The sequence below is a fragment of the Ciona robusta genome, chromosome 14 (genome assembly GCF_009617815.1).
Source record: "Ciona robusta chromosome 14, ASM961781v2".
Classification (NCBI taxonomy): Eukaryota; Metazoa; Chordata; class Ascidiacea; order Phlebobranchia; family Cionidae; genus Ciona; species Ciona robusta.
In genome coordinates this window covers 4202700-4221632 of record NC_143248.1, presented here as the reverse complement: position 1 = coordinate 4221632, position 18933 = coordinate 4202700, and the positions used below count along the sequence as shown (strand labels likewise).

The 18933-nt window shown below is 32.4% G+C and overlaps 2 protein-coding genes across 2 annotated transcripts; both read left to right on the top strand.

The window, feature by feature from the left end:
* The first annotated feature begins 292 nt into the window (after positions 1–292).
* Positions 293–1695, top strand: LOC149725137 (putative hydroxypyruvate isomerase). The gene has a single exon (XM_089892209.1). It carries the CDS (start codon positions 418–420, stop codon positions 1195–1197), a length of 780 nt encoding a protein of 259 aa, XP_089748335.1. The 5' UTR covers positions 293–417; the 3' UTR covers positions 1198–1695.
* Positions 1674–18813, top strand: LOC149725136 (THO complex subunit 2-like). The gene is made up of 39 exons (XM_089892182.1): positions 1674–1802; positions 2038–2102; positions 2307–2398; positions 2599–2721; positions 3044–3165; positions 3708–3841; positions 4243–4412; positions 4667–4759; positions 5045–5185; positions 5568–5740; positions 5948–6143; positions 6382–6417; positions 7018–7148; positions 7312–7413; positions 7765–7849; positions 8110–8203; positions 8529–8609; positions 8905–9001; positions 9380–9497; positions 9925–10104; positions 10473–10637; positions 11029–11166; positions 11439–11576; positions 11932–12076; positions 12442–12599; positions 13118–13246; positions 13650–13790; positions 14012–14071; positions 14326–14441; positions 14983–15074; positions 15394–15454; positions 15539–15609; positions 15977–16102; positions 16350–16387; positions 17395–17430; positions 17768–17918; positions 18233–18294; positions 18348–18389; positions 18615–18813. The coding sequence occupies exons 1-39, from the start codon at positions 1729–1731 to the stop codon at positions 18633–18635; spliced, it is 4197 nt and encodes a 1398-aa protein (XP_089748308.1). The 5' UTR covers positions 1674–1728; the 3' UTR covers positions 18636–18813.
* The last annotated feature ends 120 nt before the right edge of the window (positions 18814–18933 follow it).

The window sequence follows — 18933 nt, the reverse complement described above, 5'->3', positions numbered from 1 at the left end:
GAAGATATACTGATTTGAAAGCGAAACAATGTTTTCCCGAAAATGGGAAACTGTATGTGTGAACTAGTTTTGAATAATTGTGTGAAATAATCTGCATCTGTTGTGTGAAGAATCTTAAAAACTTTTGAAAAAGTTCTAGACTGTTGCTCTGAATCATATACCTAGGTGTTTAGTTTGTAACATTGTATATGTAAATATTAGAGGTTCAATTGACAGTTGGCACTTTGTGTAACAAACGACTAGAAAATGTCTTAGCATTTGCCAGGACAGAAAATTGATAGTAAAAGACGTTGAGAAAAAGTATGTTCGTGGAGTTGTACTAAAAACTTCTTGTGTACTGTTTACCGAAAGGATTTGATAGCGCGGCGGCGTGTATTTGTGGGTAGACGGTAAAATTTAAAAGGATTATTTAGAACAATGGGAAAATTAAAGTTTTGTTCCAATGTATCTTGGATGTATAGCGAAGCTGAGTTTTTAGAACGTTTTAAATTGGCTGCACAAGATGGTTTTAAAGGTGTTGAATGCGCATGGCCGTATGACCATAAACTAGAAGATGTCGTCGCCGCCAAGACCCAGGCAAATTTGGAGCAAATTTTGATCAATTCAGGGTGCGCCAAATCGCTAGGAAATGCCGCAAATTCAAATAACGTTGCTGGGTTCAAGAAAGAGTTAGAGCAGGCAATATTGTACGCTAATGCATTAAACTGCAAGAGAATTCACATTGTTGCTGGGAACGTTGGAAAAGAACAGACAAGGGACCAGGCATGTGAGACGTACGTCAGTAACCTACAATATGCTGCTGAGAAATTACAAGAGCATGGAATTATGGGTCTAATAGAGCCAATAAACACCCAAAAGATGCCTGACTACTTTCTTAACACAACTGACCAAATGTTGGACATTTTAAAACGGGTTAACCGACCAAATATTATGTATGAACTGGATATTTTCCATTTGCAAATCATGGAAGGTAACTTAACGAAAAAAATCACTGATTTATTTCCGAAAATTGGACACATTCAAATCAGCCAGGTCCCTGGCCGTGGCGAACCATCAACAGCTGGAGAAATTAATTTTTCTTATTTATTTTCACTTTTGGAAACCTTAGGTTATGATGGCTGGATAGGCTTGGAGTATAAACCGAGTACTAACAGTCAGGAAAGTGTTCAATGGTTTAAAGATTATTTGCAGGGATAAATTAACACATTAAAAATTGGTGCTTTAGTAGTGAAATTGTTTTTATCTGGTAATTATTTTTTATAATTTTTCGTGTAAAATTGGTGCTGTGGTGAAGCCAGCAGCCCCTTTTATTTTGATTTTATATTTTAGATAATTTGTCATGTACATTTATGCATTACTTTAGTCATGTATATTTAATTATGTATTACGTTGACCAAGAAAAAGTGTAAAGACAGTAAAATTCATTTTGCTAGAAATCTGTGTGTTTTTGCTGAAAGCCTATATATGCTTCATAAAAAGTTCAACACCAAATTGAAAGTGCAATATTTTGTTCGTTTAACATCCTTCATATTATATTCAATTCAGTTTTGTACATTTTTGTTGCATAACTTAGAAAAAAAAGCATTTTTTTGAGATGTGTGTTAAATAACATAGGACTATACATTAAATATCAGTGTTAAAGGTAATAAATTATTATGCAGTTTTTGTATAATTTTGTAATTTCTTTCACACAAGGGATAGGACATTTATGTGTTAAATATCATAACCATGGCTTTGGGAAACCCACAAATTGTGAAGCTAGAAATATGCAAAGCATGGGAGAAGACAGGAAAAAATGAAGTGTATGTATTGAAATGTTTCATAACGTAATTTTTATTTATTTATTCAAAAACAATGGCGTGGTGCGAAGATTTTATTGATTGAAAAAAAAAGAGAAGGTATTCAGCAGTAAAATGACAGTTGTAAAACACAGTATAGTTTTGGAAAAAAAGAGTTAGTTAAAAAGCGTGGTTGTTGCAATCACAAATGTGGTAATACAATTTTTATTTTATACAACTCATTTTACCTATCTTGCAGAATTGCTTTGTGCAATAGGTCAATGGACAAGCCAACTAAACGAACATTGAAGAATGATATACCAGGTAAGAATTAAATATGTTTACATAACATACCATTGTTGCACACATGGTACAATACATGTTATCTGCCATTTCAATAAACAGTGTGTATCAATTCAGATTAGTGTCTTTAAAAACCGTATTTTTGGAATATTTCCAAAACCTTTATACTGTTAGCATTAAGTTAAAATACATCATCTAGTTATGTTACAGTGTTTCTATTTTTAGATATACGACGAGTTCTATACGAATGTGTTCATCACGTTATAGCTGGGAAGTTGAAACATGATCATCTCATTTCTGTGATATCGGAATTAAAGGTTTGTATATATATATTACAAAAACTGTAATCCCAATACATTATAATTCTGCGTTTTATTAATGTAACAGAATTTGTTTAGCTTGTACTCTTTTATTCTGAGCTAAATGCCATAACAAAATTTAATAAAAAAAAACAAAAAAAATTTAATAAAAATTTAAAACATAATGTCGTAATATATTTTACATTTCTATGTTACAGCCTACCCACAATGCAATCTGTTCAACCGTAGTTGACGTCCTTTCGATGATTGACATTGAACTTGTGGCGCTTGACGAGAAAAAGCTCAGGGAAAAATTTCTTTTGCTTGTTGCTACTTTAAAGGTGAGCTATTGTCAATTTTGCCATAAAAACATGGCATAAAAGTCTAAAAATTCGATTATTCAGCAAAATTCGGACACGCTAGTTGCATGGGGAGTATTTCTATTTAGAAGTATGCAAGCAGTTGGGACTTGGGGTAAAGGTGCAAATCTAGTTTCTTAATAAGGACCTCATCCATATAAAATAGAATAGTCAGCAAAAGTGGTTTTCGTTTAAAAAGAAAATTTTATGTTAAATACCTTGAAACCCCACTCTTTAAAGAGTGTTACATATGCTAGTCTGCCATTAAGCTAGCTGTTAACTGTTGTTGTCTTGTTGTTTATAGGACGAAGTTGGTATTGCTTTACTAAAAGAAAGATTAGATGTGGAAACTTTGGAGTCACTCAAGCTGATCAACAGTACCAAGCTATTCCAACAAAAATATATCAAAACAAAAACGCGTTTATTGTAAGTAACATTCTTAATCTTTCCATTGTCTTAAAGTAGGACTTCTCACAAAAGTAGCCAGAGGGCAGGCCTACTCTTGAGTTTCGTAGAAATGTGTTTACCTATCCTGCCTCCCCTGCATTTTTGAAAGTTTGGCACCTATGTATGATACACAATATTTTTCAGTGTTAATTTTTTTTCTATAAAAAAATTGGGTTTTTCTATAAAAAAATTGGTCCCATTGTTTAATGATAAATTCAGTGCTGAAAATTCTACCATGACACCCAAGACTGATAATAAAATCGAAAATTTATTACAAACCACCTTTATATAAATCTTTTCTATTCTAAAAAAGTTCCTTGTCGAGGACCTGAGATTTAGTCCAGATTTCGCTCATTACCCCAACATCTAGAGCAATTAGGTACATCGTTCATGTGACCAGTGGGATATATCAATAATAACTTTATTTGTCTATACGATTACGATAGCGAAGATTAAAAAAACTTAAAGTGAAAGTTAAACTTCTAATGAAAACAATAAATCTTGTTACAATTCACATTCAGCTATAAACAACAAAAGTTTAATCTTCTGCGAGAGGAAATGGAAGGATATTCCAAATTATCTGTCGAACTCGGAGATTTGAGTGGACAACGTGTTTCTCCGGCTGACTTGCTGCAAAACATCAAAAGTCTTATTGGTAATTTAACTATATACATAATAATAATACATTATATGTATGGGGTAAAGAGCCAATTTTTGCTTAAATTCCAAGGACCTCACCCATATAGAATATAATGTTAAGTGTTGAATTTGGCAGCCACTTTCATTTAGCAATTTTAGTAAAGTAGTTAATACTGCAAGCGTGTTTTAATGTCCTTTTCGCTGCTAATTTCCTTATTTTCCTTGTCTATGGAATACATATTCCAATACCCGAAAAAAGTCTACAGATTGTATTCTGTAATATATATATATATTTCCTATAAATTGGCTAAATCAAAACCCAAATTGTATTCTATAAAAGATATATATATATAAATATATTTTGCCTAAATTGACTAAATCAAATCAGTCTCTTTTTCTTATAAATTTTTTTTTCAGGTTGCTTCAATATTGACCCTAACCGTGTTCTTGACCTAATACTTGAGTCGTTTGAATGTTACCCTGAGTTTGCACGTCAGATGTTTATTCCACTTGTAAATAATTATCTCATACTGTGTGAAAACTCAACTCTATGTCATTTACTTGGCTTCAAATTTGCTCACTATCAGGTTTGTATAGATTTGTAATAAAAATCAAATTATATACATATATAGGTGTTTACCGTGTAAGTAACTTTTTAAACAGAAGTGAAATCAGTTTTGAAAAAAATAATTTTTTTTTTTTAATCAAATTATCTACTTTTTTTTATTCAAATTATATTTTTTTGCCAAATTTTCCTTTTTCAAACTATTTAACATGGCTGCCTGTCCTTTAGTTCATTATGCTGATATACAAAATTGCAAAATATTATTTTAATTTACAGACAAGTGGTAGCCAGACACCTGAGTCTTTATACAACGTTGCAGCTCTTCTAATACAACATAATCTTGTGTGTCTTGATGATCTGCTACCTCATGTAAGCAATTTATATATAAAACTGTCAAGACTTACCCTATACTACCACAAACCCATATTATATACATTTTCTCTAATACCCTTTGCGGTTTTAGTATTGTCCTAAAAATTATTTTTTTTTAATAACAGATTTTTTAAAATTTAATTTCAAGTTTTTTTTTATAAACCAAAAATGTTTTACCAGTTGCTCCCAAGTGATGCAATGATCACATATTGGTATTCTTCTGAAAATTGTTTTTTTTTTAATAACAGACTTTTTTTTTATAAACCAACAATTTTTTACCAGTTGCTCCCAAGTGATGCAATGATCACAGAAGAATGGACGAAGTACGTTGAAACATCAACTGAAGAAGCGAGGAGGACAACTGTGATGCTCCTTAATCCTGCTGAGAAACCAGATGAAAAAGATACAAAGCATAAAAAAGTGGTCAGTTTTTCCTCAGTGTTTTCCAATAGTTTTTTTTCCTCAGTACTTTTTAAAATTTTAAGAGTTTTTCCTAAGTGTTTAAGTATTTTTTTTTTGTGAGAATAGTAAAAAAGGTTCTGGTTGTTATTTTTTCTGCAAATATTTATGAGTGATATGATTTATAATGATAATTTTGTGATTGTTATTTTTTTAAAAGTGTTTTGTGAAAAATTTTGTGAGTGTTTTCTATTTTGTATTTGAATCTGTTTTCTACTTTATGAGATGCCCTACATTTTGAAAATTAGTAACTCATATATTTTGCCCATGATTCTTCAGTGCCCATGAATCATGATGAAAATCCAACCAAACTGCTCACAATTTCTCATTCTCTTTTTTTAAACAGAAACAAAACAACCAGAAATTTGGCTTGTGTGAAGCTTTATTAAAGATTGGTGACTGGAGCCATGCTGAAGAACTAATGGATCGATTTGATCATGTACAGATGGTGGCTCAACCACCTATTGCAAAAGCTCTATGTCATCTTGCTTCTTATATAATAGACCCTTTGTATATTAAGTGAGTGGAATGTTTTTCAGGATTAAAAATAATGACTAGAATTTAAAAAAAATATTTTAAAATTTTGAACATTTGTTAACTTAAAGTCATTGGTATATTTTAAAATACTAAAAAAAAATTGCCAAATTTGAATGAATATTTAAAAATTTAGCAAATTTTGAACAAATTTTAAATTTTAGTGGTAACACTGTATTTCGCTTTTTTCAGTGTTGCCGAGATAAAGGGTAACAAATGTACCCCGACCTCCTTTGAACCCCACCATTCACCCCCCTCCCCAGTATCTGACTTCACCCACCTAACCCATGGGGTGTTTTCTCTTCTGTATCGTCTTGGCCCCAAAGCTGCTACAGACCCCATCTTACTAGTCAAGCTGGCAAGAATTGGCAAAGCATTCTTTACTCAGGTAATTTTCCACTTATTTCAAAAAATTAATTTTTCCCGTTTTTTTATTATTCACTTTTTCTAAAAATATATTTTTTCGCCCGTTTTAATTTTTCACTTTATCTAAAAAAATTGCATTTTTCGCTTATAAAAAATTTGTTTTATTAAAAATAACAAATATCGCATGTAATACCATTGCAGTAAGAAAAAACAGATTGTATAAACCATCAATTCAAAATTAATTATTTTCTTATTTTTAGTACTATGCAGCGAATCCAACAGACCAACACAAAGCTGTAAGTTATCATGTGTTTAATTTATTGCATGAAATAATACTATGGGTAACAAGACATTTTTAACATGATATTATGCTCCTGTTAAATCAGTTGTGGTGTTATATATTCCATTTAGGTGAAGTCCTATAGCGAAGAATGCCATAGGACTTGAGGTTTAGGCCAGAATTGGCCCATTAGTCTAACCCCCGGGGTGCTACAAAACATTTAGTAAACATTAGGGCAATTTACCTTTATTTTATGTGGGTTAGGTTCTACAGTGTAGCACTCCGAAATCTAGTGTGTGGTCAATCCTGGATTTAGACCAAAGTAAACAATCCAAATGTTAATTATTTTGTAGTATGGCGCAAATTATCAATGTTAATCCCAAATATTTGTGAATTTGCACAACTTACCCCTACAAACGCTAAAGATTGTTAATTTCGAAGTTACATTTATGTTATAATCGCGTAAATTTGAGTTGTCAGTAGGATTTATGTCACTAATTCTCGCAAAGCAGTGCGGAATTTTATTCAATCGTCTTTTTTCCTTATAATTTGTATCCTGATGTTGTATAACCCTCGTCCACCACACAAGGATAAATAAATGATGATCTTCATACAGACCACAATATATGGAGGGTTTCTTGGATTGATCAGCAATGTCCTTCTTCCATCTCTATCTCTCCTCCTCAGCAACTCCGCAGCATCTGAAGAGATTTGGATGATGATTAAACTTCTTCCTTATCAAACTAGGTAACTTGCATCAAAAAATAAAAATAAATAAAATAAAAAATTTGGAAAAAAAGTTGAGTAAGATTTATTATTTAAAATCGATATGTAAGTTTTTAACAAAAAATGAATTTTATTTCAAAATTTCAACAAACGTATGACTATTATAATTGTTACATATATACAGGTACAGGTTATATGGTGAATGGAAAAATGAAGCTTATGAAAAACACCCTGAACTTTTGCTCGCCAAAGCTCAAATTATCGACAAAACAAAATATATTATGAGGTGATCATTTTATATTGTTTTTTTTCTAAATTTTTGTTCTCTTCCATATGGGTGAGGTCCTACAGCATGGTATAATATGGGGCTTGAGATTTAGTCCAGAGTTGGACCATTACCCCAGCATTATACATGCACATTCTATTCTATATGGGTGAGGTCCTACAGTGAGACATGCCATTGGGCCAAAGATTTAGGCCAGAGTTGGCACATTACCCCAACACCCAGTGTGCTACAATTCTTTAGTGAGCACTGGGTGTAACATTGTCCATTAAGTGTCTTTCCCAAGGACACATACACCTTTTTTTATAAGTATCAATATCTTTAGAAGAATAATGTTAAAATCTTTGATTTTAGACGCTTAACGAAAGAGAATGTAAAACAGACAGGCCGACAAATGGGAAAATTAAGTCACAGTAGCCCAACCATTCTGTTTGACTGTGTAAGTATATACCAGTGTTTATGTGTATGTAAATTTGGTGAGAACATTGTATGTTAGTATTAAGTATTTCTGGGCCCATATAGAAAATTTAATTTTTGTAGCTTGTAAATTTTTACCGTTTTTTTATAATTTTACCAATTAAAAATCACTAAGATATCTCATTAAATACAAATGATTAAAAATATTCCATTTTCTAAACAATATTTTAAGTTGTATTTATTAGTTATATATGAAGTATTAAATTTATTGTTATTTTTCAGATTCTGTCCCAGATTCAGCGCTACGACAATCTTATCATGCCTGTAGTCGATGCACTTAAATACCTGACCAATCTCACATATGATGTATTAGCATGTAAGTTAAATTACAAGTCACCTACCTTTGGGAGTCACCTACCTTTGAGTCACCTACCTTTTTTTACCTAAGTCACCTACCTTTGGGAAACTGGCAGACTTCAAAATCTGGTGAGGTCCATGTAGTAGCACCATGAGTGTCGGGGTAATGAGCCAATTCTGGCCTAAATCCTAAAACCCAACGCATGCCAGCAGGACCTCACCCATTTAGAATAGAAAATTACTAGTGTTTTATTTCCCCAGATATTTGCTCTCTAATGTTTGTCGTAAAATTACCAACAATTTATATTTCATACAGTTGACATATATATACTTTATATTTATAGTCTGCATTATTGAAGCGCTGGCCAACCCACAGAAAGAGAGAATGAAGCACGATGATACTAATATATCAAACTGGCTTCAAAGTAAGTCACGTCATTATTAATATACTTGTATCTTGTTAGCCACTGGTCTAAAAAATGGTGCCACACATCTACATGTGACAAGACAAATCATATATAGTACTGTGGGATAAGATGGGATACCGTTAGCACTTAAATTCCAACTTTTCTGACCAGGTTTCGAACAATTAACAACACTCTTTTTGAGTGGCAGGCTTCCATAAGTTAAAATGTTTAAACGGTTTACTTGCTGTAAACAAATATGTAAAATTATGCTGGGGTCCTGTTTCTGTAATTATACTTGTATTTTTCCACATAGGTCTTGCTTCATTCTGTGGAGCCATCTTTAAGAAATATACAATCGAACTTTCTGGACTTCTGCAATATGTGGCTAACCAACTCAAAGCAGGGAAAAGGTCGGAAAACGTTGGGTGTATTGTTTATATGCTGTCATCTTACAAAAACATGTTATATGACAAAAGATAACACGTAGCAATTTATTAAAACATAACACATTGTACGGCAAAACTTTGTTAGAATACAGTTACACTCATAGTTGTAAAATACTGGAAACCTCATTGGTTAATGTGATGAGTGCAATATACTCTGTATAGACACCTAACAGCAAAACAAAATCTGATTTAGGTTTAAAACTAGGATGCTAAAACATGATGTCACACTATGTTTTAAAAATTGGGTGACAGGTCACCTCAGATACCCCTAAATTTACGCAAAAAAAAACAATTTTAAGACTATTTCTGATGGCACTGTTAACTTATATATCATTTTTTCAGCCTTGATCTTCTTATTATGAAAGAAGTTGTTCAGAAGATGTCTGGTATTGAAATATCTGAGGAAATAACCACAGACCAATTAGAGGCATTGGCTGGTGGAGAAATACTCAAAGCTGAGGTTGGTTTTGTGGTTGTTCTGTGTTAGTGCAACAACCGGAAAAAAATAATATGGTTAAAAAAATTAAAAAAGAAGAAGTTTACTGCGTTTTTTTTTAAACAGAGGGGGTAGAGTTGCGACCACAAAACCCCCTGGCCGCGCTACTGGGTTAGGTCCTATGCTGAAACTTGGAATGTGACTTGAGTTTTAGGCCAGAGTTTACTCATTAGCCTTGTTTGATATTTTGATCAGTTTTTATTAAAGTTTTTTAAATTCTAACTAGACTGGAATGATATATTTTTCTAGTAGCTTTGTACCTGAAAGAGTGTGAATCATTTATGTTTTTGGAAAACTTTAAAATATTTTAAAATAAGACAGCAAATTTGTATTGGACACAAAATAACTGCTGCTTTGAGGTTATTTTTAATTAAAAATTTCCACCAATCAGGGCGGTTACTTCGGGCAAATCCGGAACACGAAAAAATCTTCCAACAGATTGAAAGAAGCTCTTCTGGAGCAAAACCTTGCTCTTCCTCTGTGTCTTCTGATGGCTCAACAGAGGCAAGGGATTGTTTTCCATGAAGGAGAGGACATTCATCTTAAACTTGTAGGAAAATTAACAGACCAGGTCAGAATTGCTTCAACCTAGTGTTTTTTTATGAGTTGTCTAAATTTTTTGCTGTATATCACACAAAAATAAAAAGAATTCTTGAAAAAATGATCACCCACGAAGTTACATACATTGTAACTCGTAAGTGGGTATGGGGTGTATAGAACAGAACACTCGTGTTTTAACGACTGTTGTTACTCAATCACGAGAGAATAAACAAGTTGCATTTTTAAATAAAAATAACTAAAAACACAAATGAAGCTTCATGTGAACAAGTTAAACATTCTTTCATTGAACTCCAACAAGTTTACAAAAACTTAAACAAATTAACTGTTATATAAAAGTTAGTGTTTGTTTAAACTATTTATTCTTATTTCAATTTGTAGTGCCATGACACTTTGGTCCAGTTTGGAAACTTTCTTTCTATTCAACTTGGTTCAGAAGAATATTTGAAAAGATTTCCTGCGATTGATGTTTTGTCTTCTCATTTCCACACCCCCGCTGATGTAGCTTTTTTCCTTTCAAGGCCAATGTATTATCACCAGATTAATGTAAGTGTTATTATATATGTGTGTATTTCCGTGAATGGTTAAGAGCTATTGTACAACCTGTATTTATGTAGCATATGTTCTTTGCCAAGTAATAGCTGTCTTTTGTTATACACATATACATGGTGGGGGAACCTTTTTATTCTGTTTTCTTGTCCCATTTGGTAGTAAACAAAGAACATTCAAGAAATATAAAACCGTATCCTCACGACTTCCATAGACCGTTGTTAATTGTTTAAAACACGATTAGGATATTTGAACATTATGTGCTAAAGGTGTCCCATCTCCCCCCACAGTGTTATATTATATACCTGTCAAAAAAGACTATAACGACTTCAAACACAACAATTAAACTCAGAATCATATAAGTTCCCAACACATTGTTATTACTTAGACCAAATATGATGAGTTACGCAAGCAAGAGAAATCCAAGCAGAAAGGAGTTTCTGACAAAGCCCAGCGTTATATATCTGCATCCAATGCTGTTGTAACGCCCATCTCATCACTTGTACATTCGATGCACTCAGATAAAGTAATATTCGTTTTTGCACTTTATCACTGAAGTTTTACATAATAATTAAAGAATGTTACCTGTCCGGTTCTTATTTATTTTTGACGTTTTCATTCCAAAAATTTTAGCATAAACTGGAACGCAAAGTTTTTTTTTCAAAAAATTAAGAAAAATTAGAACTTTTTTTTCCAAAATATTTAAATTGTTTATAACTTCTCTTTAAAAAATAAAGTTAACAATTTTAGCTGTGTAAACATTGCAATCTACTAAATAGCTCAAACTTCCCCATGCAGATATGGCTTGATATATCTCCACGATTCTACACAACGTTCTGGTCGTTAACATTATATGATATAGAGGTCCCATCATCAGCATACGACCGAGAGATTATGAAACTAAAGCAAACGATACAAGGCATTGAACAAGAAGGGGTGAGTTGCAAAAATTATAAACAAAATTTGGAATTAGAAAATAAAATTATGTGTTGTAAAAAAATTTGTAATTTGGATTGTAAAAAATTACAAAAAAAATTGGAAAAATAATTTTGCCTAGTTGTTATAATGTATTTTTCATTTGCCTAGTTTTGTTTTATTCTAAAACAGCTTTTCAAAACTGTTTTAGATGCATATTCTTGGATTAACAGTTTATAAAATTTACAGCAGATTCTGTTTTTAAAAAAGCACATTTTTTGTTCCATTTTTTATAACAAAAAAAGAACTGTAGTATGTTTTTGTTTTTAAAATATTTCAATTTTTTAAATATTTTAATTTTTTTAATATTTTTTAGTCGAGCGACTCTAGAAAGAGGCGAGAGAAAGAAAGATGCGAGAATCTAATCTCGAAGCTTAAAGAGGAGCAGAAGAAGCAGGAAGATCATCATGGAAGAGTCAGGGAAAGGTTCAGATGCGAGAAGGAACAATGGTTTCTTGCAAGTGAGTTTTACAATCATTTAAATCATCTTTCACATGATTTTGTATCATAATTCAATAAATTCATATGATTTTGTATCCCTAATTCATATAATATTATATCATTAATTCATATGATATTGTAATATATTTCATTGATTTTGTACCATTAATTCATATGATATTGTAATATATTTCATTGATTTTGTATCATTAATTCATATGATTTGTAACATTACTTAACAATTTTTGTATCATTCTTTACAAATAAAAAATCGTTAAAACAAACCAAGATATATTTAAATTTCTCGCAGTGTTGCTGAATTTATTTTTATCTAAAAAGTAAAAACATCTGGCATCACTGCCTTAACAACCCTTTTTTTCCCAAGAAACCACAAAGAATGATACGATCACTAAATTCCTCCAACTCTGCATCTTCCCAAGAAGTATCTTTTCCCCTCTGGATGCTGTGTACTGCGCAAAGTTTGTGCATATGCTGCATGAACATAAGACGCCCAACTTCTCTACCTTACTATGCTTTGACCGGGTTAGTGTAGACTATAGATGTTAAGTTTCTATTCTGTATGGGTGAGGTCCTACAGCATGCCATGGGACCTGAGATTTAGGCCAAAATTGGCCTATTACCCCCAAACCCAGGGTGCTACAAAACTTACTATTCTATGTGAGTGAGCACCCTTTAGGACCTGAGATTTAAGCCAAAGTTGGCTCATTACCCCAACAACAACCAGGGTGCTACCATATGAACCTCACCAGATGTTGAAGCCTGTCGCTTCCCCGAAGGTAGGCGACAAGGGCTTTAATAGTAATGAATGGAAGATCCTCCCTCACTGCTTTGATTCTGTTTTGAAATATTAGCTTAAACAACTTAATATGATAATTTAGCAAATATTTTTGTGTTGTTTTTGTAATATTTAATACTTTTCCTAACATTTTGTCCCTCAATTTTTTTTCTCAATTTTATTTTTTTCCTCTCTAAAACAATGCTACAATTTAAGTAATATCTTTACTCAATGTTTTTTAAAATATACCTTGTATTTTCTCCAGGTATTCTCTGACATCTCATACACTGTTGCAAGCCTCACAGAGAATGAAGCATCCAGATATGGAAGGTTCCTATGCACAATGCTCGGTATTGTGAAAAAATGGCATGCAAGTAAAGGAAATTATGAAAAGGTAATTCTACCAATACATGTAGTATATACACAGTTTGCTAAATGTTGCAATATTTTGCTTTTCTTTTTGTTTCATACACCTTATGCCAGTTTATGAGTTACCATGTATGCTGCTTTGTGGGTGTGTTTCCTCTATATTGCTAACAATTTAAACAACCCGCTAGTTACCACTGGGTTGGAGCAATTGCCATTACATGTTTTGCTCGAGAACTCATACACCCACAATGGTAGCAGCGACGAGCCTTGAACCCGTAACCTCTAGGTTATAAGCGCACTAACTACTTGCCATGGGTCAGACATACATATTTATTTAATCCATAATTTATACTTTATATTTAAAACAAAATGCTATGTATTTTATATGTCATTGTAGTCTGGTTTTACAGTCACCATTTCCGTTTTAGGAATGTGGGGATTTTCCCGGTTTCGTTACCGTATTACGAGCCACAGCAGCTGAAGGAACAAGCAAAGCAAACCAACTCGATTATGAAAACTTTCGCCATGTTTGCCACAAGTGGCAGTACAAACTAACAAAAGCACTTGTAGTAAGAGAACAATATAATAAAAAAAAATTACTTTTGTTTGTTTATTATTTTTTGATAATAAATTTGAATCTTTTGGACATTCTTTAATGTATTCTATTACATTAAGAATTTTTGCAGTTTATCATTCATAAATAAAAAAAAAACTTGCATTAGAAACACATTCTTTCTAATTTTGTGTAATTTAAAGTAAAATGTTTTTACAATTAACATTATGTTTACAGGTATGCTTGGAGTCAAAGGAATATACACAGATCCGTAACGCACTTATTATTCTTACCAAGGTAAAACCTCCCGACTTACACCTTGTATTCTGTAGCTTAGTGTAATGAGAAATAACTCTACAAAAACAAAAAACTGGATATAATAAATTTTAATTTAAAAAAAATAGAAAAATAAATAAAAACAAAAATATGTATTTTTTTGATTGTTTTTTTTTTACAAAAGAAAGGGGGCCTCCACCCCCCCAAAAAAAACCCTGGGCGGTTCCATGATTACATTGTTTCTAAATTGACTAAGTAAGTTTTGTTTCCACCAGATTCTTCCCCATTTCCCAGCAGTTAACAGCTTAGCTGGGGCATTGGAGAAACGGATAGATAAAATAAGAACGGAAGAAAAAGAAAAACGACCGGACTTATTTGCTCTTGCTATGGGGTGGGTGTATATTATTTACTTGCTTTATAATATAGTAGGGTGGTGGTGGCGGAAGACAGGACACCTTTAGCACATAATATCCAAGAACCCTGATCATGTTTTAAACAAATAACGGTCTATGGGAGTCGTGGGAATAAGGTTTTTTAATTACCAAATGGGACAGGGGTATAAAATGAAAAAGTGTCACATCTCCCCAACCTTATTATATATGATATCATGAAGTTACATAAGGCTAATGGGATAGTTTTATCCGAGGTTGTAGCACAATGGTTAGCACGCCTGCCTCTAACCTGGAGGTAATGAGTTCAAAGCTTGTCACTGCTACCATTGTGGGCTTATGTGTCTTTGGGCAAGACCCTATATAAAAAATACACATTAAAGTTACATATGTGGTAACTCGAAGCTGGCACTAGGTGTATGAAACAAAACACCAGTGTTATAACAACTGTCGTATTCCGGCCACGCCAGGATAAGGCAAGTTACATTCATTTCATTCTATATTGAATCCTACAATGTTATTTTATGTCATTTATATCCACAGTTACTCTGGCATGTTAAAGATGAGAAAACCTTCATTAATTCCTGAACACCAATTCCATAAGAAACCTCAACCTGTTGCTAGCAAGACAACAGGTATGTAAAAGTGATCACTTTTGAATATTGCTTACAGTAACTATCTCTAGTGTTACTGTTAGTTACTGTAAACTGTTAGTTAGTGTAAAGGTATATTTTTATATTCTTAAGAATTGCTTGAAAAACATTAAGAAATGCATGCATTATAGTTTTATAGAGAATAGTTTAAATATTTTTCTTTTTTAGTATTTTATCACTTACTCTTGTTTCAGCAATTCTTCCAAACATAAAAAAATTCATATAAAACATTTTATTTAATTTAACTTAAAAAAAATAAAATATGTATAAAAAATTTCATTTAAAATATATAAATTTACAGATAAAAGCAAAGAGAGAGGGAAGAGCAAAGAGAAGCCCTCTAAAAGGAAAACAGAGGAAAAGTAGGAAAAATTTTACCTATCTCTAATTATCAAATTATTAGCACACTTCCTAATCAAAGGTTACAAAAACAATTCTGGTTTTAGGAAGGAAAAAATGGCAGAGGCAAAAAGTGATTCAAACAGAGGCAAGAGCAAAGATAAGGTTATAGCAGCAGGTGAGCATATGCTAATACTCTGCTGTGTTTAGTTAAAGTTTTATAAATGGTGTCTTTTAATTCAATTGACTTTAAACATTACAGGGATGCAAAATAGTGCACAAACTTTGTCTTGTTCTGTATGTTTAACAATTTAGACCGCCCATTAGTGACCACTGGGTTGGAGCAATTGCTGACAATTGTGTTGCCGGGGACTCATATGCCCACAAGCCACAATAGTGGCGGCATCAAGCCTCAAACCTGTATCCTCTGGTCTAGAAACCACTGTTGTCACCACTTTTCCATGATGCCGGATATATTTCCATTTGTATTTAGAAATATCTATAACAAGTTCAATTATATTGACAAAATGACATGTTATTTGAAGGTGAATCAAAATCACGTGGTAGTTCAAAAGAGAGGAATTCCCTGGATTCATCATCACGACATCAAAGTCTCACGAAATCGAACGAAAAACGCAGCAGTTCTACCCCCAAGTCTGTTCCTGAACGAGGTGATTATTCATGCTTGTTGAAAAACAGGAAGCTTTGTCAAATATTCAAATTTATGTGTTAAATATGCATATTAGTTGCATGGCATATTCATACATTCTATACCTGTTGACATTCGAAATTTTCCTGCTAGAACAAACACATGTGTCACTAGAGAACTTATCTGCAGACATAGACATTCCTATTTATACAGTTTCAAGTATAGTTTCCACTAACAAATATCCAAGTAACCATCTTTCGATCTTTTAGATACAAAACGTAGGAAACTGGACGCCAACCATGCAAAGGTTAGTAAAAACAACAAAATTGAAATATCGGCTGCTAGAGCTTAAGAAGGTTACATATCCTGCTTCTTCTTGCCTCTGTGGGAATCATGTTAGTTGCTTTGTTTCGGTATTTGAAGAAAATATAAATATCAAGTTCAAAAAAAAGTAAAAAAGTCAATGTTGCCAAACTTGGAAAGTGCTGTCTTGAGATGCAAGCTGCGGTGTTTCCTTATGCTGAGAGATATGTATTGGATTTGTATCTAAACAATGAAAGTGAAATGAATTGTGCAACACTGCCACGAGAGAAACCATGAAATAAAGATTTTTATTTTTTTATGTTTTTTGGTAAATTATAATGATTGCATTGTTATTATAATAAGATTTACAAAATAACAGCTGTATTTATGTCCTTTATTTTTTTATTTTCTCAACCTTTTTTTGCTATGTAAAATGAAAGTAGAATTCTATTGCAGAAAGGCACAATAGTAATTCAATCAAACAATGGTTTGTAAGAAATCATATTTAATATATTGCATGTATAACATATAGTTACCTCAACAATTTCTGCTATGTTACCTGAAATATACTTAGGGATTTTATTCACTTTTGTTCTGCTGGGGTACCGTACACTAACTATGTTTAATTTAAAAATGGAAGAAAGCGAACGTTGAAACTGGACTCTTCAAAAACCTTTTAAGCGGTGAACAATTGTAACAGAAGAAACAATTGAAAAAAATGACATTACAATTGAAAATTGATAAAAACCAAAAAAAATAATGCTTGTCGTACATTTATCCCTGCATTCTGGTTGGAAAACGCTGTTTTACCTGGGAAGAAACAAAGATTTTTATTTTGTAATATGTAACATCACTTCAATCAAATTTACCATTTATTCTTTTTGATCACCAAGATCTTCAGGAATATGAGTTAAATGAAACTTTCTCAAGTGTGGAAGTGCAGACACAGTGGCTTTATATGATATTAATCTTTTCCTTTTATTCACTTACATCTTCTATCCATCCGCACAGGAGCAAAGGATTGAAAGCAAAGAAAAATCTGACAAGGTGTGTAACTGGTAACCATGACTGTGTTACTGTGCTGCGATATATGTTGTTGTTAACTGTACCACTTGGAAAGTATTTTTGTCTTCCTAAATTTTTATTTTGTATTTAAAAAGTAAATGTGTAGATGTATATAGGAATAAATTACCTTTTTTTCATGATATCCTACGGGAAAAAATGCAGTAGGTTCAATAGTGTTGTTTTATACACCTTGTTACCACATGCAACTTTGTGGGTGCTTATTTTTTTGAGTCCTTTTTATAAATAAATGATCTGCAGCCTTCTATTTAGCTGGTAATGAAACATATATAACTTTATTTTTTTAAATTATTTTTTTCAGGCGAAAACAGTGGAGAGAGAGGAAGGTGAGGTGAATGGTGTCAATGATGATCCGGAGCCGAAAAGATCCCGAAAGAGCAAAGATCGGAAGCGGGAGCTAGTGACGAGTCCTTCAGCTGGAGATCACGTTAAAAGACATAAAACTGAAAGTGGTAAGTTCATTTTTTATCACAAAACATATTTGTTTGTTTATCTCTTTAAAAGAGAAGATCACGTTATTTAAAGAACGAAGAAACGAGAATCAACAGCAAAACAACAGTCGTTAAAACACGAGTAAAAAGTGTGGGAAAGTGTCAGTTAAAAAGCAAAAGCGTGGCTGTTGCAGTGTTGCACTCAAATTCCACATGCCCACTGTCAATGGGCATATTTCTATTTTTGGTGATGAATCACTTATTGTGTTATGACATGCATGTTTGCATTCTTAAAACCCATACTTACTCAAACTTAAAACACCTTACATTTTTAGTGGACAGGAGAAGCAAGGAAAAAGAAAAAGTCCGAAAACATGAAAGCTCCAAAATAAAAAGGGTAATTATTGAGACAACGATTTTTTAAATAAGCATAACCTTATTTTATGTCAGGAATCTGTTGGAGATGGAAAAAAGGAAAGATCAAGTAAAGAGGTTAGTAAAACTTGGTAGTTTTTTTGTTTAAAATTAAGGTTATCTATGTAAGTAGATTTATCACAGGTCTAAAAGTAAAAACATTTCATGAAACATTAAAGTAGGGGCTGAAAGTTAAATTAACTCAATGAATACAGACAGTTTATACTATCATAGATTACTATTATTGTAGAAAAAGGACACATACTGTTATGGAAATATTTCATACAATTCCATGTTCAATAGGTTGGCAGCAGAAAGAAGTGACAAAAGTCTGAAACCTTGAAATTTCATCTTGTATTCGAAACTTTCTTTGTAAATATTATCACACTTGTAACGATTTATGAAACTTTTGAAAACTGGAAAACTTTACAAACTTCATTTTAAATCAACCACTACTGCCAGGCACTTAGCTGAATTAAAATAAATTCTGCTTTCAATTTTACGCTATTGTTTATTGAATGTTAGGTCTAAATGACAGTCAGAGCATGAACAAGTTTAATTAGTTTTGCAGGCAAGTAACATGATACCTTGCATGATAGATCTAGGCAGGCATCGGATGTTT